At 41.9% G+C, this 26,030-nt stretch overlaps 1 protein-coding gene across 2 annotated transcripts in view; it reads right to left on the bottom strand.

Moving 5' to 3' along the window:
- Positions 1-20,968, bottom strand: part of NECTIN3 (nectin cell adhesion molecule 3) — a 55,362-nt gene extending 34,394 nt beyond the window's left edge. For both annotated transcript variants that reach the window (XM_015878165.2, XM_015878155.2), the window contains exons 1-2: positions 20,443-20,968; positions 495-833 (exon numbers count right to left, since the gene is read on the bottom strand). In XM_015878165.2, the coding sequence (XP_015733651.1) occupies positions 495-833; positions 20,443-20,623 (520 nt within the window). In that variant the 5' untranslated portion in view covers positions 20,624-20,968. The remainder of the gene's footprint in view (positions 1-494; positions 834-20,442) is intronic.
- Between the last annotated feature and the right edge of the window lie 5,062 nt (positions 20,969-26,030).

The raw sequence follows: 26,030 nt of genomic DNA, 5'->3' as shown, positions 1-26,030 counted from the left end.
AAAAAGTCTGAATAATACTACTTTACAATTGCAAGGTGTAGACAACAATTTATAATACAAACCCAAAGTACCATACTAGCAGCAAACTTAGAAGGGAACGAAGACTAACACTGTCTTCAGTAGCTTCTCAGCAAGTACACACACAGGTCCCTAGAATCAGTATTGTCTCCAGTTCTAAATACTAAAAAGCACTGTCTAAATGTCTGGATTAACAAGATACCTATAAACGACCAAGGTACCTATAAAGGTACCAAGATACCTATAAAGGACAATCAAAATATAAACTCTTCAAGAAGTAAGGCCCATAAGACACATCAATTGACACTGTCAATGAAGACAGTAATGACATCAAAATATTTGCTTCAAAAGACAAGTGAACACATTTTTGCCTAGCAAATACATTAAAAGTAAAATGCAATATATCAATAAGTTAACAGAATTTCACAAACAAGTTGGTGCTACTGATTTCAATTCCTTCCCTTAGGTTTACTTACCTAATACTGTTACAGTTACTGATGACTGTGAATTTCCAAGAGGGAATGTAACAGCCTTACAGATATATTCTCCTGCATCAGAAAAGCTTACATTTTTTAAGATGATTGTTGCATCAGTAAGTGAGTAGTTTTTAAATGACACTCTTCCTTGGTATTTTTCTTGAATAGAAATTCCATATTCAGGATGATGAACGGCAATAGTCTCTGAAATTTTACCGTAAATCTTCTCCCAGGAAACTTGTGTTATTGTTTCATTTATGTCAATTATGCATTTCAGTGCAACCTTCTTCCCCCAAACTGCTGTCACATGTGGATCAACAACTGGTCCAGCTAAGGCACCTAAAAAAAGAAAAAAAACAACACACAAAGGTATTAGTTAGCACATAAGAAGGCCTTCACATTAACCCTTCATCATTTAGCTATTTAGCTTACCTTTAACATAGAGAAGTCCTACCTTCCTCTGAGAAACCATAGTCTTTTACCCGACCCACAATCACGTGGGAATACAGCTTGAACTTAACAAAAGTTTGCCTCAGGAGAGACCAAGCTAGATACAGATCAGTCATACTTCTGAGAACACAAATGTCAAAATGCACCACTCCATAAAAGTTACCTAAAGATCACATAACTAGTATACCAATCTTCCAGCAAGTTAACTAGTTACAAGCATGGCATATGTTCACATTTACTGGAAAACATTCCAACAGGGTATTTTTGCAGTTTGATTACTAACCTAGAGCATCAGGAAAAAACACTTCAGTTATTTCTGCTTTCTTAAGTTAATGCTAATGAAGACCACCTAACAAGACAGACAATTTAAACCTCTTACCACTTATGATACCTACAGATCCTAGATCCCCATGAAAATAAGCATCATCACACAAATACAACTTTTCTGACACACTTTGGTGCTGTCTTCATACTACACTTTTTCTGTTTAAAACCTACAGTACTTTCAAAAGTAGCAACAGCACTTTGAGCTCAGCATCATAAACCACCTCCTTTCAAGAAACCCACCAGAGAACAGTTTTTAACCACACAAAGTTCATTAAACCACAGATTCAACTTCATTTGCTAAACAGACACTCCAACTTCAGTCATCCATTCTTCTAGTAAACTAATAAAAATCAAGCTGCAAAGTCTTAGTCAACACTGAATTTATTTGTTCTGTACTCCAGTTTAAAAAAAAAAAAAAGCTCCTTTAAAACTACTCTGCATTTCCCAATTTTCCTTCAGTTGTCAAATCAGTACATGGACCATATCTTGATTAACTTCCTCAGTAGCAGTGCAAACTTTAATAGCCTGGTTTTCACATGCAAGGCAATCACTCCAATGGATACAATAGCCACCATCTTAGTCAACAAGCCTCCATAAAATAGAAATACTGTTTCTGGAAAAAGTCATCTATACATCTTAACATGAATCCATCCTTGGAAGGTTTCTATTTCCAAACAATTTTTCAGTGCTCAAATCTTAGCTAAGTCAATGAAGTAATTTGAATGAGTGATAAAAGATTCAGATAAAGACTTCTTTCAGTATGCTACTGACATTAGTCAGGAATTCTTCAAAAACATTAAGTAGCACAAATAAATCAAACTAAAACATAACTAAAAACACAGATAACTGATAGGCCAGTCACTGGGAAAGGATAAGGGGGAAAGCAGTCAAATTTCAAAACAGCAATAAAGCAACTTTCAAGTAGAGAATATTTAATACTCTTAATCTACAAGTAATAAAAGAATGTTCTCTCTACCTTTTCCATACTTCTGTAACCAATATACACCACTGAGAATGCTGCTCTCTCTCACGTGTCTACATAGACAATTGAAATTTCTCTTCAAATCTTTCTCAACGTGTTATTACTACATTTAAATCTGAAGTGAGATATTTGAAGGTGAAATATGATTCTGAAGGATAACTATTTTATGGTATGTAGAAAGCTCATAGATTTCTGAAATCTCAAAATATAAACAATGTATTTCAGAACATACTCTGTACTGCCATTAATGTAAGAAAATAGTTTTGTTTAGTTTGCGCTGAATCTTACACAGTACTGAATAGAATGATCAGCAGTATTAACAGCAACAAACCTAGAAAAGCATCTGAAGGAGAGTTACACCAAAGGTGCTTAGACTTCCAGCAACACTAAAAAGACTTATTCTACTTGGTAGCAGACAAACAGTCTCTATTTAAATTGGATTCAGATTTTTTGTTGTTTTGTCAGGTTGATATTTTTTTTGGCTAAGTCTACTTCTAATAATCAGACGCATTAGCTACACAAAGATGACCACGGCACATTAAAGAAAACACTACACATTGATACTCAACTAACCATTACTCCTTCTTTGGAGTTGTGAAAAAGAACCTCTTTTTAACTACCAATACTTCTAACAGCTCATTTGTGCACTGAGAACATTGTGTAATTTCTTATATTGATCGCATGGATATTTTCAGCAGTGAAGTTTTGTTGTTGTTACTCTCAAGATTTACAGGCTTTCAGGAAGAGGCTTTAAATAGACCTCCAGCCACAGAACATTCATCAGTTATATTCTGTTCTTCATTTACCTGTTCCAGTAAAAGAGCCAACAGAACATTAACCTCAATTTTACATGTTTATTTTGCTTTTGACACATTCTAACTCCAAATACAAAAACCAACCCATCTATACTAATCCAGTTTTTCTATTAAGATTGTTCTAGAAATTTCACATACAAGAATTTTTCTTTTCCAGACTCTGTAATACACTGCTGAAGCATACACAGCACATAACTTCACTTTGTACTTCCACTTGCATTATCAAACACAATATTCTACTTTCACTGTAGACTGTTGCTCACTTCAATTGCAAACTCCCATCTTACAGCAAGAGTCTACATGCTTTTACTTTGGACACACTCCATGTTTTCACGGCTGAGAATAATAAATACCAGGGAAGCCAGCAGGCTCTCTTTGATTACAACACAAGGTTCATCATTATAAACAAGTCCCCCAAAACCTAACAGTTAATGTATGATTTTTAGGAATAATAACCTTATACAGAACAAAGCATACAGTTGCACTAGAGATTTTGAGACTTTTATTGGAAAACTGTTAAAACATGAAAAACTAAGTATTTCTCATTCAAGTAGACCAGTGTTTGAATGTTAGGTCTGCGCAGAACATGAAAGTTATGACCATGCAAGACTCTGCTCCCCAAAAAAGTAACAACTTGTAGGAAAAAACAGACTTCATTTACTTCATCATGAGGAAGATATTGCATATAGTCAGTTCCATATTTCAAGCAATTGCAATTTTCATTAATTGCCAAAAACTTCTGACAGAAGCTTTTAGATACCACTGAGGTTTAGAAACACTGTAATGCCATGCAAAACTTTTCCAGACATAACTACAGATAAAGAAAGAGGTCTTTGTCATATGGACTTACAGTCATTTCTTACACGGTATCCTAAAGCAGTAATAATCCACTGATGATCACATGCACACCAGTTTAATTCTCAGTACTAAAAGACAAATAAGAGTAGACAAGAACCACACAGATTCTATTCTTGTATTTCAGAACTTCAAGATTCTGGGCCACTTCTACTGGTCACTAAATGTTTTCATGACTGTTCAGGATCAATAGCTCCTTGCTAACAGTACTTCCCTTCCTATTCTTTTAAGGTCATATTCTGATGCATGCTATATCCAGCTCCTCTTAGCTAAAGAGAACAATTAAATGAAATTAGCACTTCCAGTCAAATGAGTCAAAGCAACTAAAAGTAATTTATTTTGTTTGGTGAAGAGGTTCTACTGCCTTCTGACAGGCAACTTGCATTAACCACAGAAGCTCAGAGTTGACTCTACCTCAAGCATTTCCACACAAGAAATCCCAACTCTTAAAGTCACCTGTTTTAAAAATAATTTAAAGGAAGACAAACATCCAAGTTACTGTCAAAGAGCACTTAAAGTTATCAGAAGCTCTTATTGTTCACCTTCACTGTTTACAGAAGAGATTAAAACAGTGCACATACTGAAGACAGTTTATTAAAGTCATCTGAAAAGATTCTGAAGTATGGCATCATAATCTTATACGCATCACTTGACGTTTTGATGTTAGGCTTAGGATGGCTATAAAGTTTGTTAAATAAACCAGCAGACTGCCTTCCAAAAAGACTACATAGAGGTAATGTAAGCAATTACTCATTAAAGTTTATTAGAATTGACAAGCATTCTTTGTTCCAGTTCCTCCTAGGCCAACACATCACTTTTATATCTGTAAGCCTACTTTGTCCTTCCCAAACTCAGGAAAAAACATCCATCCTCTATCTGCATTCATATCTCTGATTAACAGTATTTAACTTCTTTTGGTTGCTGAACAATCAAGGTAAGAGTTTAAACTATCAAGTTAATTACTATGTTGATATTCAGGGCACTTCATGACTCCAAAGTTCTTTATTAAAGGTTGCTATTTCCTTTGACACAAATACTTCCATTCAAGAATTTGTTTTGCTCAAAGACTGTAGCTAAATAGTGAGCAAGTCACATGTCTACTCAAAAACACAGCTTTAGAAGCTTATAATGCACAAGTCACTTTAAGGCCACATTTTTTATCTCCTTAATTAATCCAAGACACCCACACACAGGACACAGTGTTTTAAGAACACTTAGTTATTCTCCTTTCAAAACTTAAGACTGAAATACGACCTTCTTTACTTGCATACTTAAAACGTTGGATTTCTTGTTCACCATCATTCTCAAGATCCCTGAAGGAAGAAATTAGTACTCAAACTGAGATCTTGATTTGCAAACTCTCAGCTCAAATCCAAGTATTACTGTATTTGCTCTTTATGTTCAAAGCTGTTGCAGATAAGTTTTCTTTTCTCTCAGAAGCTACTTTCCTATCTCCCTTCTGATTTCCTCAATCATGTATACTGACAAGTTGCACATTGCAGGATGTCTTTTGAGCACAGAATGTTTCCACATAACACACCTAATTGATGCTTGCAGATAACTTCTATTGGTGGGTTACAAAAAAATTACTGCAGTATCTTGTTGTGAGATGGCATCCAATGCCATCAAGTTTTCAACATAGCTGCAACATTCAGCCTCTACAAGTGTTGGAAAACCCTTGTTTGCATTAGCCAGCCAGGCTCCTACTAGCTAAACCTTTGCCTACATGTTCATGCTTTAAAAGAATGACAAAAAAAAAAAAACACAAAATTTCAGCAGCTGAGTCTCCTTCATAACTGATCTACAACTTGAAGTACCTGCTTCCCCACTCTACTTTTAAGCACACTAGTAAGCCTCTCAATCTACTTCACAGATAACTCTTAAGACACACGCAGGGACTGACAACCAAACGAGCTTCTCAAACTACTACAGTCCCTCTTATCTCCAGTTTTAGGAGCTTTGAGGACTTAATCAGTATTCCTTTACTACTCATGGTTCTATATTTAGTAATACTTCAGGACTGTCCTACCTGAGAGTGAAGTCTCAAGACACATAGTCTAAAAATTAAAGCTACAGACTTAGCTCCTTCATGGAAGCAGGGATGGAAAGCATAAACTCCTTGTTTAAACACCTTCTGGAAGAGCACTTTGGCCCTCTGAGTTCTGACACTGCTCCCTTCCCAAATGAGCTGCAGTACTTTTCTTCATTCTTCCAATCATATTTTGCATCACATTTAAATTGAGGCCAGATTTCAAGGCACAGTACTGCAAGTATATCAGACCAAGTTGCATAGGCTAGTTGTGGCTGTGTGTTTAAACCAAGACATAAAGAAAACCTTGACTGAAATTTAAAATTTAAATTTAAAATAAAAATAAGATTTATGTTGGGTTCAGCAACTCTCCAGTCTTAGGCTGCTCAAAGAATCCACAACTTGCTTTTAGTTTTAAAAGCCACAGAACTTTAGGCTACCAAATATCAACCACAACAATTGAAGCTGTCCACTGATAATACTTAAACTTCCTATTTGTTGAACAAAATACAATAAGGTCGTGACAACATAGCAGCCTTAATACACCAAAGTGCTCATGCTATTAAATTAGAGATTAGTCTCCACATTTCCAACTTTGTTATTCATAAACAGAATAGAGATGTTTCTATACAGAATGGTCATACACAATTACAGAAACACTCAATTTTTGTTATATGTTATAAAACTGAGGCCTACTACTAAGTAGTCTGATACTATTAAGGAAGACAATCAACCTTGCCACTTCCTAGCAACTTATTAACTAGCTCGACAAGACAGTAGACACAAACACCACAGGACCAGAAAACCTAAAGTTTTTCTTCACATCAGCAAGTTATCCCAGAAGTTAAGGATGCATCCCGCTTTAGCACTCAGTAACACATGAAGCAGCTAAACAAGAACTGAAATCAAGAGTACAGCAAGAGAGACCAAGAGAGTTGGGGGTTGGACTCAGTGATCTCTAGATGTCCCTTCCAACCCCTACAATACTGTGATTCTGTGAAAACAGTGAAGACATCCCATTTCAGTAACAGCAAGTTGCTAGGTCAGCAGAACTTACCACATAACAGTTTCAAGGTCAGACTAAACATCATGAGGTCAGCCTAATTTTAACTAACAGACATTCTTCTAGTCCTTTCCCTACTGCATCAGTATCAACTACCTAAGAAAGCTCATACTAGAAAATAATGAAAAACTCATTTGCTTCTTTCTGAACCAGCCTTCCACATCGGGTTGTCCCTGTTCAGTCAAAGTAGCAATACAACAGTGGCAACAATAGCACAGCCACACATTCCAATGGCATTTTAAGATTTGTTTAGCTAGACATTCAAAGCACTTAAGGACTCTACAGAAAGTAAGCCCAAAATCACCACTTGAGGCTTCATAAAATTATATGTTTAAATTGCTGAGAAGTCATCCGTGCACATCTTCAGCAGCAGAGAACACAAACTAGTGTCAAAAAAAGATCAGAACTAAGGCAACAGAAAATTTTTCAACATCAGCTTGTGTTTCAAATTGTTAACCAAGTCCTTAGGAAAAAAAAAAAAACCCTGAATATAGACCAATGAATTACTACTTTAACAAACTTATTCCTCTTTCAGCATCATTTGCTTTGTCACAACCCTTGCTTGAAGCAGGAAACTACTTCATAAGTAAAGTTCCCTTGCAAGGAGGTAGGTAAGGAGCACAAATGAAGAATGAGGCAGGCTTCTTTGACCATTACGTTCACTACCCCAGTTCACCTTCTTTTTAAATATTAAAAACAAACAAACCACACAGGTATATTATTTCTGTCTTTGGAGAATTCTTAAGCCTTGTTCAGTGTTGATCACTACAGTACAGTATGCATGGAAATGCCTACCAGAAGACAAAGACTTGGAAAAGTATTGGCTTAAGGCAAAAGACATTCACTCTGCCCCTTATCTATCTTCCCTAGCTATCATTTTACCCCCCCTTTGTTTTGTTTTAATAGGGTTCAAGGGACCCAAAACTTTTGAAAATAGAAGTCCACTTCACTGAATTTCAAAAGGAAACCATGAACACTGCCTAAACAATTGTGTAACGGCATATTTGTAAATCTCTCCTACGGCACTGATGTATCAGCACTACCATGGCTGTCCACATTCTTCACTTGCAAATGTGTTAAGTCCCAAATATTCATTTGTTTTATCTGTAACTGCACCCATTTTTTCCTCATGTCAACAAGTTATACAGTTGTACCCCTCTTTAGCACTGTCTAACACATGAAGCATTTTGTTCATTGGATGGACATTTTCCATCATGGGAAGCAAAGTAATCTGTTACTAAGTGCTGTTTTATTCCAGTGAAGTACCAAGTCATTTTAAGCTGTGTTTAACATAGTATATCTCAACTTATACAGTCATAGAGGTCCACATCTACACCATCATTGTTATTTCACAATGTTTTTCTTCACAAGAAGCTAAAGCAGAAGCACAAGTTACACCAACTCCTCATACAACCTTTTATGCTGCTTTCTACCACGCTCTGAAGACCTTTCATATCAAGCAGTAGAAAATTAAATGCAATCTAAGATACTAGCTAAGTTCTTTAAAAAGGTTAAGCTCATGATTCAAATTGAGTTGTCAAGGACAGTCTCAGTAAGCTAGTTTTATAAGGTTAAAGCTTTAAATCCAACTACTCATAAATAATGTTTACAGAGCCTCGGCAACTTGAAAACTTCCTCTGGAACTTTAACTTAAACCAAGTTAGCGTCACTGTCTGCTTAACACACTCCTTGACTATTATCTTCTGTGTATGTTAGCATATGGTAAATTAAGACACTTGTGTTTACCCTGATCCTAAGCATTCAGATGTTTACAAAACTAAAGACTGAGGCAATCGACAAGGCAGCTGTATGTTCTTCCACAATAAACATTCCAACCTCAGTTTAAAACAGACAAAACTTCCAATTTCACTACTTTTAAAGAGGAGCAGGCAAGACAAAACACCCTTTTTCCAGGCTTAAAAGCAGGACGAGAGGAAAAGATCTCACCCTTAGTTCTGCTCCCTCAAATACTCTAATAAGAGTATTGTAGTTATGCACTCAGTTGCAACCCAAGAACTAAATACTCTGTAAACCCATTTTAAACGAATTTAATCTCAGGTGTAGCATTTAGGTATAAACACTAAATAAGAAGCAAGGGAAATTAAAGTGAAGTTCTTCACATTACTACTCAAATCTTTGATGGGTTTATTAAATATTCTACATCTTCAAAACCTTTGAAGACAACATATGAGTTAACAGCCCTGACAAACCATCCAGAAGGTAAGGGCTGAGGTTCTCCTACATGGCATCCAGATTAAACACAACCAAAATGCTAACAAATACAGAAGAAGGTCAGAAGTAAGGTTGTGCCTCTGTTCTGTGTCTTTGCGGGGCTGCCAGGAAACCGTGTTAGAGACAAAAACACACATTAAGCTGCGCATAACAAGTCTTAGTCAGTCTAAAGAAATAAGGCAGGACTCCAAATCCTACCGGAGCCAAATTAAAACAGTAGTCAGCAGGAACGAATATAAGTAGCAGGGGAGTGCTGGAAAATACAGCAAATTTACACATATGGTAATTGTATTTCAAGAATTGTATCTCAAGTGCCGCTCTAGAACATGCTTACATGAAAGTAAACTGTCTGCTCTGGGTAACATCAGTCAGAATTGATTTGAAATTCAGCTTGAACATTGTACTTCAGGGTATTAGCCCCTTAGGGAGTCTCAAAGCAAACAAAGCATGCTCAAACACCTCAAAAGTATTATCTACAAGAAAGGACTGCAAGAACTCACTTTTGTTCTCAGAGAAGGCAACCCAATAGAGGTCCTCTGTTACATACCCTGCCAAATAAGAATACTTACACTACTAAGAATTCCCACAGAGGTTAAAAAGTTAACCAACGATACCATTTCCATAGCCTCATCTACAAAAAAATCATCATTGGAAATGCCGCAAAAAAGAGAAGATTTGATAGAGAATGCAGACCTGAACTGTGATTTCTTCCATTCACTCCCTGTATACTTCCGTCAAGACTAGCTTAGTTTGTCATAATAGAGAACCCACACTTACGCTCTCATCCAGGAAAAAATTAACAAGAACAGATACATGTAGAAGCATAAGAAGCAAAAGTCACTCATTTCATCGACACCACAATACATCTCCCTCTCTTCTCCCAAATAGTCTGGATGCCATAACATAAGCAAGCCTACTCCTACCCTCCATGACAGCAGCCTCAGTTGCTTCACTTAAAATTCATCTACACTAGCAAGTTTATTTCAATAATCAAATGCCATTACTTAAGGTCTTCCATAATTCTGTCCACTTTTATTCAAATGTAACTACCATATCAAGTCCATAAGGCCCAAGCACAGCTCTCACAGTCCTCCCACCAGGTACTCAATCACTGCTCCAAGCCATGACTCAGCACTTCCACTACAACTGTACACCTCCATTTTTTCCATGTTCTACCTCACTAGGTCTTCCACTCCACCAACCAGTGAGTACACAAGCCTTTTCAGTCGTTCTTCTGCTGCCAGCATAGCCATAGCAGCCCTTCCTTCATCCACTAGCATCTTCTACTCACTCCACCTGCACTGAGCTTGAGCTTTCCTAGCTCTATACTCATACCTGCAGATACTGTCTTTATGTTCCTCCTGCTTCAGCTTTTAGCAGACTTCCCTTGTGCTTTTCAATCTCAGTGATCAACTCCCTGCTCTTCCAACAAGGCTGACAGATGGCCAATAGGAATTTCATGCACAGTGCAGTGGACACTTTGCGTAGTTGGAGGATTTTGTTTTCTTGAAAGCCAGATAGTTGTCTTCAGCACATCTGCCCACCAGCACAGCTTGCCCATTACAAGGCAGATTGCTGAATAATGTGAAATCTTCTCTTCTACAGCCCAGGATTACCAGTCATTTCACTTTTCTCAGTATTTCAAACTTCAGCCTTAAAAAGTCACAGCTTTGTTGGTACATAGTAGATTACAGCAATCTTCCCTATTCAGCCTTTGATAACCCACGTCAACAAATTGTCTTCAGCATATCCCAAACATCTCCTGCATGGTTTTTAGCCAGCCATATTGTTCTTTTGGCACACACTTGCAATTCATTCTGTCTGCTTTCCACAGTGGATACATTTGCACCAAGGCAATAGAGATAGGGTCAATTGTTTATGCTGACTCAAGTGGGAATAAAAAAAAGTCTCACATCACATTGCTCTTGAATTATTTCCTTTTTGTGCCTTATGTTTGCACTTCAGATTACAAAAACACCATGCCCTTCACACTCTGGGTCCAGAGGACAACCACAAAGATGATCAGAGGGCTGGAGCATCTCTCCTATGAAAAAAGGTTGAGGGAGCTGGGCTTGCTTAGACTACGTAAGAGAAAGTTCCAGGGAGACCTCAGTGCAGCCTTTCAGTACTTAAACATAGTTTATAAATGGGAAGGGATCTGATAGTAAAAGGACAAGGGGGAATGGTCTTAAACTAAAAGAGAGGGAAACTTAGTTTACATGTCAGCTAAAAATTCTTCACTCAGAAGGAGATGATGCTATGGCACAAGGTGCCCAGAGAAGCTGCAGATGCCCCATCTCTGGAGACATTCAAAGCCAGGTTGGGTGGGGCAGTAGGTCTGGTGGGTGACAACCTTAGTCACAGGAAAGGGAGTTGGAACTAAATGATCTTTAAGGTTTCTTCCAAACTAAGTCATTCGATGACCGAGGGTCATCCTATGCTTACAGTGAATATCCTTGAAAGAATCACTAGTGACCGCAGGGATATCTCCAGTGAATGGTAATCATGAGACCAGATATTCTCTCCACAACATCCTGCATCCAAAGGTGATGTATCCAAAGTCTTCAGATCAAGTCAGGTCAGCAGATGCCTTAAAAACCTACAAGAACCTGGTATCTATCATATTCCTTCCAGTGACACTAGGTTCTTTTCACAAAACGCAAAGCTATTATGATGCACAGAACAAAGTTCAAGCATAAAATGAAATCCCAAACTAGTTTTAATGTCTTTCATGTGATGACTAGAAGTGATATGATCAAAGTTTTAGGTATATCCCTATCAACACTAATCCCAGCTAGCAGCCAGCAAGTTATTAAGCTTCCTTAAGCAAGTAAACAAAAGCTATCCCAATGCCTTTCAGTTGACATTTTTTTGCAGAGGACAGTTGAGTCACCACTCTGCTGACAGGCTTGTCCAATACTAATGGAGTTAGGCACGTGGAATACTTGAGTGCCAGCAGAATTTTGTGTTAAGGAAACACACAGTACTTCCAGAAAGTTTAAAGATAATCTAGCAGAGAAACCTGCACAAACAGGAATTCTAAGTTTCTTAAAATAATCAACTGAGTTCTGGCAGTCCTATAGCAATAGTTCTAAGCACTCAGCATTCCCTGTTCCTATAACTCTGCCTTCCACACAGATTAGAAAAATCATTTTAAAACGGTGAGGAATACAGTGTGCAATGGCTTTCTAGATGAAGGAGCAAGACATGCAACCCTCAGGAAAGCCTCAGTTCCTTTAAAGAGTAAGTTAGTCATCCAGTCCTTCCCTTTCTATACACAGTCTTGTCAGTTTATGGGCACATAACACCTATTCTAGGAAGAACAGAGGTCTGGGGAAAGAGAAATTAAGTTGTATTTCATGCTATATTAAGTAGCTAAATCAAAAGCTCATGAAGACAGCTAAGCATCGAGTCTGCATTTCTACCTACTTAGAAAGTTGCAGTGTTACCTGCCAATAGTTAACAACTGCAATCATATCATAAAACACAAAATGAACACACTCAGCAGCAGCAAATCGTAAAACATTATGCCTAGATCTCCTCTGTTCGTGATAAGATCCACTGAATTAACAGTTAGATTGCAGAGCTATGAATGTGCCTGCTGCCCCCTACATTGCTGACTTTAAGCTCTTAAGGCCACTCTCCTCTGCAAATCAGTTCTGAAGTTAACCCTTCCTTTACAGAATATACATCAAGAGAGTAAGCTAGAGTTACTGATAGCCAAACAAATTAATGCCTTAAAGCTGCTGCCAAAGCACATTTTCGGTATTTGTCACACTGCCAGCACTACTCTGAGCTGTGTTGTCTTCCTGGCTACTTAGTGAACTAACAGAAGAGATACAATCAAGTGGTTAAAAAAGCCTTATAAGTCGTTACTTATTTCAGGGGTTAACAACAAGAACCAATGTTCAAGTAAGCTTTAAGAATTCTTAACCTACAAGTGAAAAAGCTTTAACAGAAAATCTTGTTGCAAACTTGCACTTGGACATCTCAAGCTTAATAGAAAGAGACTTCTAAGCACTTCTACATTTCGTCAAGGGCTAGCAACTACACTACACCAGCCCCTGCCTACTCATGCACAAAATATGAGGCTCTTTTAGAAGGCAAGGGACTTCTGGAGGTTATCCAGCCCTATCCCCAACTCAAAGCAGGGCCAACTTTGAAGTCAGATCATGCTGCTCTGTGTCATACCATAGTCAGGTTCTCAATACCCTCAAGGACAGAGATTCCACAACATGTTTCAGTGTTTCATTTGTGCTGTAGGGAGGAGGGAAAAAAAAGAGCATTGCTAATACACTATCGGAATTTCTCTCATTGTAGATAGTCTGTTGCCTCTTACTGTTTCCCTAGGCACCTCTAAGGAAAGCCTTTCCTGTCACTCCTGTTATGCTACTTCAGCCAGAAGTTATTTCCTCCCACCACATACTTCAAGACTTTCTTGAAGGCTGGGAAAACCCTCAGACTCCCTTCATACACAACACACTGCAGTCTCATTATCTCAGCGGACCTCCACAGAAGCATCGGCACCTGCCTTGTATCTCGGTGCACAAAAGTAAATACAGTATCCCAAGTACAGTTTAGGAAGCTTTGAATAGTAGAGAATAATTACTTTTATCAACAAACTGGCTATGTCCGGTATGTTCTTCACCTTTTACACCACAAACACACACTGCTGACCTACAAGGATCCCAAGGCTCTTTCCCAAAAGGCTGCTTTTCTGCCAGTTGACACTACACTTCTGTTGCTGCATTAATTCATCCTCCCTTTGAGGATTTCATACGTGTCCTTGCCCCATAGCTGTATCCCATCTGCTTGCAGCAATCAGGACCTCTTCACAGTCCAGTCTCCAATCAGTGTCTCCATAACTCCTTCACTTCCCTTAGTTTTTACCTAGTTTACAACTAAACTGCCTTAGCTCACCTAAGCTATGCATAGCTCACCTGCCTCTTAAATCTCTGGAAACACAGTTGCAAAATGGCTCTAGAAATTTATCAACCATGGGAATACCCACCAGATTTTCATTGGATTCTGCAGTCCTTGCTTCTTTCTAAGAGACACAACACTCAATTTTCACAAAGACCCATTTGAAGCTTACACAAAACAATTTCTTCCACATGACTAACTCATTACTTGGCAGAAGGCAATGTAAGCTATTAGATGTTTGTGAAAACATTGACATATCAACTGACAATCAAGACACTTCACAAGAGTCAAAAACCTATTTCATACTCGTTGAACTTAACAGTTGTCTAAAACATAAGCTAGGTGCATATATTTATACTACACCTCTGATACCATAAACTGCTGAAACAGCTGAATGCCACCTACCTTTAGTCAGCTTCTTCCTACAAACAGCAACCTGAATAAGTTGTTATATTGCATGTACTGGCTACCAAAGAAGGCTGCTCCCTGCTGTACGGTGACAATAATGAAAAGATGGTAGTAAATATCCAAAAGGTTATTTACAGGAAAAACTCAGCTGTATAGAAGCCTTCAGTCTTCTTCCTATCTAACTGCCTCTATTTCACCTACACTGAGCTATTCCTACCTTTCCCTTAACTCCTTTTGGATTTCTTTCCCCAGACTTAAATAATACTCTCCCCTACTCAATCCTTCTGCTTCCTAACCAGGAAACAGGACATGTTTACAGTTCCTTATAAACAAAAGTTTGATCAACTGCTCTCAAGCCTAACCCAGTAACTCACCATCCTTTCAACAAAATATATTCCTGGTTATGGTCTCTGAGGCACTGAATGTCACTCTTCTTTAAATAAGCAGCTTTAAAAAACTGATTTTAGATAGTTTACTTAATCAAATAGCCCCACACATCCCACCCTTCATAAAAGAACAAAACCTTATAACAAAATAACTAATGAATTGCACCTACAGCTGTTCTTCAAGTGTAACAGGAAATCTGGCTAGTGAGCACCATTTATAAGGTCTTAAGGAAATTCCTCATGAGAAATTATGTATCAGTATCTATACACCACCAAGTTAAGTGGTCATCAGGAAAAAAGCATTTCAACAGCCTTTAACACAATATAGCCATTCAAAGCTGGAAACCTAAAATCAGATTACAAACAGCACTAGCAAGAAGCAATCTTATCACAGAGCTCCTCTTTTAAGATGAAATAAACAAGGAATACAGCATAAGCACACAACATGACCACTCATAGAATGGCCTGGCACATGGTAACAATAACGAAAAGATAGTAGTTGTAAATACCCAAAAGGTTATTTACAGGAAAAACTCACCCGTATGGAAGCCTTTGGTCTGCTGGGAACTGCTGAGGCAATCTCCACCAGGGAGCAATCTCTAAGGGATGCTGCCTTAGTGGTGGTCAGCCCTTAAATGAGGTCTAGAGGAGGTGGAGTCAAGCTCCACCCCTTCCGGGAGCACAGCTCAATTACTCTCACCTGTGCTCCCACAGCTGACCCAACACTTGCCTCAGCTGATTAATCAGAGGTTCAGGCTGTGGTTACCAATTTCCCATACACTTGGGTTGAAAAGGACCCCTAGGATCAAGTTCCAACCTTTGTGCTGCAGGCAGGGCCACCAACCTCTAGATCTGGTACTAGACCCAAGTTATCCAGGGCCCCATCCCTGGTCTTAAACACCTCTAGTGATGAGGCATCCACAGCCTCTGTGGGCAGCCTGTTCCAGCACCTCACCACTCTCTGTGAAGAACTTTCCCCTGACATCCAATCTAAACCTTCCCTCCTTGAGCTTGAAACCATTCCCCCTTGTCCTACCACTGGCTACTCTTGAAAAAAGTCAATTCCCCTCCTTTTCAATATGGGGACCCATACGGGCTCTCAGCTCACTGCAGATTTATCTACTCAGTCTGTAGTCATAGATTCCAGTAAAGAACCTGGTTTGCACAAAAAAAACAAACAAACAAAAAAAAAACAACCGTTGCCTTCTATTGCAAGACAGCAGGCCAAGACTAACACTATAGCAACAATATGGTGTGATATAGGATGGAAAGTAATACTGAGGTCCACTGCTATTCAACAGATAAGTGAATTAGAGAAACCCCACCAACATTTACTCGGAGCACTGCAAATAGTCACTGCTTAGCCAGACTTTTTCCAGTTTGTATACCACGTTTCTCAGCTGCCTTACTTCTCTTCAATGCGGATCTCACTTCAAAAATTGAAGCTTAGACTTCAGAATTGAAAATCTAGAGCTTTCAACTTCTCAGCAGGCTCTAAGAACATCTCCTCATTAGGCTCACACACTGCTTGCTGAAATAGCACACCCCCATGCCCTCTTCCGAGCCAATGCATTTAAATCTGCAAGGCTGCATACCTTAAAAGCTACCAGCACCTACAAGGTAATCAGCTGGTATAGATGCTCTGTAAAGGCAACATATTATGCTTCTCCTGTAACAGAACAGCCCTGTTTTCTAATACCATCCTGTGAGCAATACTGCATAAAGGGGTGGGAAAGAACAACCTGAACCTGACTGTTTCTGAAAAGGTTGCTCAGTTGTACAAGAAGTCCTGCTAGAAACCTCTTTTGCTCAACGAAATCTTCATACTCCATGACATAAGATTAAGTTATTTAAGGAGGCAATGAAGAGGAACACACTGAATCAAGAAATGAGTCAAACTTTAATGGGTCTACAACCAACACAATACTTCTGTTATAGTACTCAGTGTTCAGACCTTAACACCTCAAAACAACATTAAATTGCACTTCAGTATGCTTAGAAGTATTCTTACACACCAGAAACCAAAATGATACTCGGTATCTTTGTTTCTCATTCATCCTAAAATTGGTGATTCCTCTGATCCCGACAGATATAAAGCCTACCCCTTGCTTCCACCCTGTCCATACAAATTTTATAATCACTTCTTTCAGGTAGAACAACTCAGACACTACTTCACACAACTACATTTAGTTACTATGCATTCCTTTTTACACGAGTTTAATTACCACACTGTAATAATGCTCTTCAATAAAAAAAACGAAACAGACCTCAGAACCATTCCAAAACTGTACAATGCATATTAAATAGAGTTCTCCACAGGTAGAAGTTGGATAAACTTCTGGTTCCACCTTGGTTGATTCTCAAACAAACCAGACTTGACTCTCCCTCTCTACTAGAGACAAGTTACTTCCCCCAGTGCAGTTGCTGTTCTATTTCCTCATGCAGGAGTTTCACACCCCTGTACCTACCACATATTTAACCAATATTTCATCCTCCACAACCATTCCACAACCCCTTGTATACTATCCTTCCCCCTCTTAATATTGTCTTATTGGTTCTACTAAATCACATCTCTCCCCACCATCTTCAAAAAAAAAAAAGCACATTCCAACATGAATTTCTATGAACCACTACATTGTACTTTTCCCTTGATGTACGTAAAAAGCATTTGTTTTCCTGAACTCACCTCAACACCTCACTGAAAAAGTAGTATTTACTAATGCAGCTCTATCTGTAATCAAAAAAATCCAGAAGTCATTTCAGATTCCACAGGCGTTCTCTCCTTTCCTTCTTATTTGATTATTTGGGGGGGCAATATTTCTCTAAGGAATTACAGATCAAATCATCACTTCTGACTGTCAGTCAAAGCGACTTCATAAAAACTTGGTTTTATTCTGGAGCTTTTCTGCTAGGGCTCTTTTGGTGGTGCTCTTTCCAATTCTGCCTATTGCAGGTACTAACAGCACTGACCAATGAGAAGGAAGAACAGTGAACAAATATAATCAGCAGCTTCAGGTTCTGTCAAAAAAGACGACACTAGCATCTTCAAAAGCCACATTCACTGGGTAGACTCTTCTCCCTTCATACTTACCTGTGACAGTTAAGGAGATAATGAGAACTACTGGGGGCAACTTCAGGAGCACAAAGAAAAGCTACCTAAGCAGTAAGGTAGCAACCAAAATCTGCCTTCCCCTGCTTCTGACTTCACAGTCCATGAGTCATCTGTACTTGAAGATTCCCCCTTCTGTCCACAGATCACAGGTCAAAACTGTCTGCTTTGAGAGCATTATTTCAAGACAACATTCCAACTTCTGACAGATGTTCTGAAGTGTTATCAGTCAAGTTCACATATGCCAAAAGCAATCTGAGAGGACTGACATCTCATTTACACTCATTAAGACTAAAATAGTAAGCTGCCACATGACACAGCTCTCAACGTCATTGTTACAGCTATCTTCACATTTTTACACGGACAATTAGCTTGGCAAGGTTATGCCAAGCCAACCGCTACAGCTTTCTCACCTCCAAGGAGCACAAGTCACCCCAACACCTGGTGGTGATAAGTTGTTGCTTGAATTAGATGATCTTGGTGGTCTTCCTCAACCTTACCAAGTTCGTGAAAAGGAGAGAGTGATGTGCTACTGCAAGACGTTTGCAAACTCTATGAAAGCTAAGTCTTCAAATCTTACGAGTTTTGAGATGTGGCACCTTATTAATATAGGAGCCAATTTGCAACATACACAGGCAAATACTAGTAAAGGTGCTTGCTATCTTGATCTTCATCTTGATCTGCTAGAGCTGATCAAGTGCTCTAAAGTCTTATATGTGGAACATTTAACTATTGAAGGCACTTCAAAGCGGAAGCAGTTCAGTCTACAGCATCTCTTACAGCATTCAGCCAAGTAGCTCCAGAAAACACCGCGTAAGGCAGCGCATCTTGTTCCAGTTACTTTTGCAGCAGTGTGGTACAATATCTCGTGAATCATTAAAAAAATAAGACAGACATTGATACATATTTACTGTGTGCAACACAGGAGACATTTCTGCATAAGCGCTTCAACTTCTAGATTACTTCTCTAACAAGCATTTCATCTTCTCTTCGAAGGCAGCATCCCAGTGATCTCTGCCTGAGCAGTCTCCTAGTCATGCAGAACTCCTGTGCCGTGATGAAGCACTGCAGTTGTTATTCAACCCAGCAGAAAAGCATGCAAGCACATTAAGTCTCAACAAACTGTAACAGCCACAGGCTCACCGTCAAAGCAAGAAGCGCTGGCAAACTGCTTCTCTTCCTCTGAAATCAACCCGCGGTACACTGAGACCCACCCTTCTGCCCTTCCCACAGCCGCCTTTCTTTAGGGACGCAGAGAACACATGCAATTTCTACATAGTTTCTTCAGCAAACACATGTTTTTAAGCTTAAATTAGTAATAATCATCTATTTCGGAAAGCTACACCATTGCCAGAGGGGGGAGACTATTCCATGCAAGAGCACCATCTCGCAGCAGCACTGCCCCAACTCCCTCCCCACAAAAGCATTTCTGAGCTCCTCCACAGCTGCTTTATGGTGGCACGGCTTGCAGGCTGCTCGCAGTATTTTTATCACACCAACCTCCAGAGGCTTCTTCCTAACTTGTTCCTCTTTCCTTCAAGAGGAGAAGGACACGACACATCCTATAATAAAACATCCTTGCCAACTCCTCATTGCCGCGTTGGGAATACAACGGCAGAACGACGGTCCTCAATGTGCTTTTGAAGGAGAAGAGGGAAAAAAAAAGCGGCCCCGCCGCTCCCACTGCCATAAAACCACACCGCGCACACGGGCTCCCATGCAATAAAAGAATAAACGCGCCGTGATTTAGTTCCCAACTTCCTCAGTGCCCGCAGAGCGAGAGGACACGGGGAGGCTCCGCACAGGGCCTCGCCGCACCTGCCCGGAGGGGCTGAACTGGCCGCACACGGGATATCCGGAGCTGAGGGGATCGCCGACTCCAACTCCTGCCTGTATGAGGCCAGAAGCCACCCTACAGCACAGCCACAACCGGCTTCACCTTCATTCGAACGAGAGCGACGCAGACCGGCAGTACGAGGAGACGAGAGGGCACCCCACGGACACCGTGGCCCCCCGCCCTGCCCGCAGGGTGACGGCCACTGCCCGCAGCCAGCGGGGAACGCACCGGGCCGGGAAGCGTCGCTCGTAGCGGCGGCCACAAACTTCCCCGCTGCGCCGGGGCAGCGCCGCCGCGGAGCCGACCGCGCCGCAGGGAGACACTGCGGGCAGCGGGGCCCGCAACGAGTAACGGTCCCCGCACCGCCGGCGGGGCCCAGCGGCCGCCCCGTTTCGCTCGTGCCGGGCTCCCGCACCAAGTTTCCCCCAACTCTCCCGCAAACCCCGACCCCGGCGCGGCTCGGGTTTCCCCGCTCCTCCTCCTCCTTCTCCGCCCGCCCCTCCGCCCCGGGGAGGAAAAAAGTTGCACTTACTGCAGCAGAAACGGGAGAACACCAGTCCCAGCAGCCCCAACCCCGGGGGTAACGCCGAGCCCGCCCGGCGCCGCCGCTGTTGCCACCGCCACCACCGCGGGGAGGCACCGGCCGCTGGAAAAAGTTGCCGACGACCGAGAGGAGCCGGCGAGACGCGAAGAGCGGCTCCGACCGCGGCCATACTCCGGGCTCGGCTCAACGGAGCCACTCCACGACCGGCCGCCGCCTCCCCGCGCCGGGCGCGTTTAGCGGCGAGCAGCGAGCGCTGCGCCGCCCCCCGCCCTCCAGAGCGGGCCACACCACCCCGCCGCGGGGACGGGGGGACCGCCGGGCCCCCACCTCCTCCCCCGCTTCCCTCCTCCTTCCTCCCCGCCCCGGGCCGAATCGCCTCGCCCCACGCCTCCCGCCCCGCTCGGGGACACCGAGAACCGCGCCCGCCTCGCGGGGGGTTCCCGTTAGCGACGCGGCCGGCTCGGGGAGCCGGTGGGAGGGGGTGAGGGTGGCCTCCCCCGGGGGGTGTTGGTACGGCCCGCCCCGCCCCCTCCCCCGCCCCGCCCGCCCACCCGCCGCCGCCCCGAGCCGGGCCGGGGGCGCCGCGCTCCTCAGCGGGAGGGGCGGTCTCACTTCCCTCTCGGCTCTTGCCCGCCTGCCCCGTCCCGCCCGACCCGCGGGGAAGGGAGGACGCTGCGCCACGCGAGCTGCCGGCTGCAGCCCTGGAGCCGCGCCTGAGGGCTGCGATGCGGGCAGGCCGTGCGGGAAGGGAAGGGAAAGGCGCTTCCTTCCTTCCTTCATGGGTCGCCGGGGCGGGATCGCGCCTCAGCCTTCACGGCCGCCCTCAAGTCCTCGGCATGTGCCCTCAGGCTTTGGTCCCCTCGACACGAACTTCTCCCGGAGCACCGAGGGAGTCCTGAGGGGACCCACAGGCGGGAGCCTGGCAGGACGAGGAGGCCCGGAGCGGAGGCCGAAGCCCCCCGGGGCTGGGCGGGTGGTGGTATCGAGGAACGCCAAATATGGCCCTACGCAGCCCTCGGGCCCCGCAGGGAGTTTCTGTCACACAAGCGGCGGGGATCCTGGGCTGTGGCACGGTGCCCGGCTGTCCCCTGGGTCAGGCTGGTGACGCTGCGAAGAGGGAAAGGGCCTCACGCCCCTGCCTGAGGTCCCCGGGGTCCGTCCCATGGCTGGAGGTGGCTCTTGCAGGCAGCGCAGCTTTGCTGCTGCATCCCTACATCGAACTGAATATGCTCAGTGTTGCCGGGTACACCCTTAAATTGGGCTTTGAGCAGCCACGTGTGGAAGCTTGGAAGAACTGGGCTGAGAGTGGTGTCTTTACAATCTGGATAGGCTTTTTCATCTCAGATGCACTATCATTGCAAGAGATCAAGAAAAGTACTGAATGGCCAATTATCTCATACGAAGTGCTAAGATATCAGCTGGTAATAGGTTCACTATAAGCCCACAGTTCACACAGTCACACAATGATAGGGGTTGGAAGGGACCTCTGGAGGTCCAACCTACCTGCTAATGCAGGTTCCCCACTGGAAATCATCTAGGTTGGTCTTGAATTCACCTTCGGAGAAGGAAACCACAATACAGTGTAATATGAGTGTAATATTATTCCCTTAGTTGTGGGCACAAACTGCAGTTTCTCCCTCAGCCACACATGGCTAAGCTTATCAGATGCTCACAATGGAATGTTCATCCAGTCCTCAGCTATGCGGAACGTTTGCCAGCTAACTGCCCTCATTAATTTGTAGCTGTGAAACAAAACCAAATTCAGGCAAAGAGTTACTGAGGCGAACTGTTAGCAGTGATAGATGTACATTCATCACCATTTTGGAGGGCAAACAAATATAACTGAGAGTACTCTTCAGAGCTTTGTCAAATCAATTTGATTCCCTATTGTCTAGAGCTCAGCTCAGATGAAATTCTTCTCCAACCAGTTTCACCTGGGACTGGGATTCCAGGCTGTGCAGGTGGTGCCATAGGACCTCGTCCAAAACTGTGTCAACAACTTTAGGGGACAGCTTGCTTAAAGGAAGAAGGAGTATGAAGTGGAGTGGTCTTCCCACTGCTGATGCTTCAAAGTCTGATCGTTTCATCTGTTGCTGGAATCTTTGTCGTTTTGATTCCATGGAAACCAGTATATCCCTCCACGCCAATAAATCTGGATAAATATAATACTGAATTAATCATTAGAGTCTAATTTGTTTTTATACTTAGAGCCTTTTTACATGGGAAAATTGATGAGCAGAGCTATAGCAGAATAATTTACGTTAATACAGCTTTGCTGATGCAACATTCCAGGTAGATGTATTAATTGGGCATAATTATTCCATTTCCCTGCATAGACGAGTCCCATATAGATAAATCCTTAAATCCCCCTTTATACTTAACAATCGAATCAAATTACATCTCATAATTACATTTACACCAAGTTCAAGGCACTCTTAAGCCGGGCAGGAAATATAATGGGGCCATAACGTAACTGAGAGCGCAACCCTTAAAATCCTATCTGTGGCAGCTATAATCAAATTGTCATCTGCTATATTATTTTCACTTCTTCTCATTCCAAAGTAAGAAAAGGCATTAATTCCATTAAAGGGAAATGTTTTGAAGGGCTAGCACCAAAATATGTGCATCTATTCACGGTGGCTAAGGAAGCAAATGCAGTTTGTTATATTTCAGCAAAACCGTGCCCAGTCTGTAGGTAACTGCTGCTGGTGCCAGGTTCAGTGCTGTTGTAATCAGGTGTCCTGGGGACTTTGTGATAGGAAAGGAAATTTGACTTCATGACATCAAAGCTAAATTTGGCTCTCCGATGCTTAGAACGCTCCTGAAGGTACGATGCTCCAAACAATTAATCCCGCGTAATATTGAATAAATACATATGGGACACAGTGGCTCACTTCTTGTAATTCCATTGTTACTGGCATATTTTCCCACAAGGAGATGTTTTTTTATTTCCCAAAGCTGGCAGCGGTCCTGTTCGAAAGCATCTTTGTGCTGCAGAGACACAAAGGACCAGACTCTCTTTCCAGCCTGCTTTCCCCCTTCCCCATTTCCCTACCCCCCACCATTGTCCACCCACCTGCCCTTCCCCCCATGAAGAAAAGCCCTTCCCCTTCATTTAGGCTGGGTTTTTTTGGCAAGGCTTCTCCTCTCAGTTCTTAACCCTTGTGGTCATTTGAAAACAAAGTTCTGAAGCAGTGTGAAATTAACTTATATGCATAACATTTGAAGTGACGGCACAAATTCCCGCTGGAATGAAGGGCCATTCACTTCAGTGGGAATTTGTAAATAGATTTGTAACAGAACCAATGCGCTTTTCTGAAAACCCTCGCTGCCATTCTCATGGATGGGACGGGGCCTCCCTGGCAATGTTTCTGCACCACCACCCCTTATGGCCTTTCAAAATAAAAATACAATGAAGCAGCTCAGCAGAAATCCTGCCTTTTTCCCCACACCATCCTCTAGATGAGACATTTTGCCTTCTGGTGGGTAGAGCGTCTTTGATTTGCTACCAGTTTCTTGCCTTACCACAAAGAGACTGAGACCATCGCTGCATCTTTACTGAAGTTGGAGTCATCTTGTCTCTGTCCATGCAAAACTTCAGACGGGGTTAACAGTCCTGTATGGAGACAGATGTCTGTCCAATTCCTGCTCCAGGAAGCCACGGAAATGCATCTCTGCAGGCATGATTGATGCCAGTTCCTGAAGGGTCAAGGGTGCAGAGAACGTGGGCTGCATATTTATCTGCATGTATCTCCCATCTCTGCTGTGGGCTCAGTGTTCTGGTCGTCCACGAACTTGTTTGGGAAGGGCTTAGAAGGGCTCCTCACAATGCAGAGTTTTGTTTATTGCTTTTGAAATACGCTTTTAATAGTGCTGGGTGCACTTAGGAATCTTTAGGTAAAGGGTGCTCTATAACTATGCTTCTTACTAAGAGATAACTAAAGCTAGAAATAAATTCTAAAGTTGGATTATTCTTACTTTTTTTTCTTCCTGCTTTGTGTGATGCAGAGTGGTCTGCTATGCCCTCGCATAGAAAATTCAATCACAACATTTTGATTTAAATCATAAGCAAGCTTAGCCGAGAGCAACATACATGCAATTGTATCGTATATGATGTTTAAAGTATCCATTTGCCAAATATATTATTAATTGAAGATGGCGTTTAAATCTTGTCCCTTTAGGGAGAAGTCTGAATGACTGACTCCCTCTGTATTGCAGAGCGCGATTAAGAAAACTTTGGTTCTCCTGCACACAGAGCAGCCCTGCTCTCATCTGTTTGTGAGAGGCCTTTTCTGTGTCTCGGCAAAGTCTGAGAGCTCATGCTTCATTTCACAACACAGTAAAGTAGGTCCCGACAGTAATTATCCCTAACCTTACGTTTCATATCCATGGTCAGATGTACACATCATCCCCTCTTCAATTAAATGGAGAGCTCCGTTGTCTCAGCCAAGAGGTTTTAGACTCCCAGCCAAAGAAGCAAATTCCTTATCCATTTCTGACAGGCAAAAAAAAAAAGTAGGCAAGGAAATGGTCCGGTTTGCAGTTACAGCTCTCTGATTACCACTAACATCCCTGAGAAAGAGGACAGAAAACATAAGGATTCCTCTTGGAAGGACGCTTGCAAGCCAGACAATGCTTCCTCTGTTTTCTTTCTGCTCTGCTTCCCTTTACTGTAATCTCTTGCTCTCTTTCTGTGAGCCTGTTCTCTGTGCTTTCTCTCTCTTCATCTTTAACTATTTAGGTGTACTTCACAGATAAGTACATATGACATTTTACACTAATAAGTACAGAAATACCCCTTGATTCATGTGTAGCTGCGTAGACAAATGCACAGCTTGTGTATATCATTTTGAAATGAACACGTTTCCTTCCAAGGCATGAGCAGTATATACTTAAGATGATCAAAAAGAGAAAAGGGAAAGTTTGTCAACCAAGGTAGTCCCTATGCTATGTGAGAGGATGCTTGCTGTCCCTCTCGATGTTTTGCTCATGGCTCAAGGAATCTTCTTTGTTGCTGGGACAAAAAGAGCAAAGATTAATTCCTGGAAAAAAACAATATATATATATATATGTTTATCCCAGTGAGGTCACAATTTCATAGTGCATGCTGACCTTTCACGGTGATCTTCTCATTGCTTTTATTCACTGACATGGTCCCGGCTCCAGTGAGAGCTTAGCTCTTGATTCAAGGAAAAAGCAGTTTTAGCATTCATTTTAATGGGATCTTTTATTCATTTTTAGTATCATTACTGTTACACCAGCTTTACTTAATTATGAGAGAAGAAGCAGGCTTACAATTCCCCAGAGAAATTTTCTGGTTTTTTTTTCCTTCTTAGACTTAGTCTCTTTGTCTTCTCAGCTTCTCCTCCCTTTTAATTTTCTATGAGTGTACTTATACTTAGCCTTAGAAATAACACGTTGCATGAGATTTCAACTTCTATAAGGGGTGTAACCTTATTTTTTTTTTTCTTTCCTATCATCTTTGCCTCCGTGTTCTAATTGCTAAATGCAACAGGTATTCCTTGGGAGTGGGGTACGTGAACCCAAAGGTTGTGCCTGCATCTGTCCTAGGAACA

Source organism: Coturnix japonica, chromosome 1 (assembly GCF_001577835.2).
Source record: "Coturnix japonica isolate 7356 chromosome 1, Coturnix japonica 2.1, whole genome shotgun sequence".
NCBI lineage: Eukaryota > Metazoa > Chordata > Aves > Galliformes > Phasianidae > Coturnix > Coturnix japonica.
This window is presented reverse-complemented; position numbering and strand designations above follow the sequence as displayed.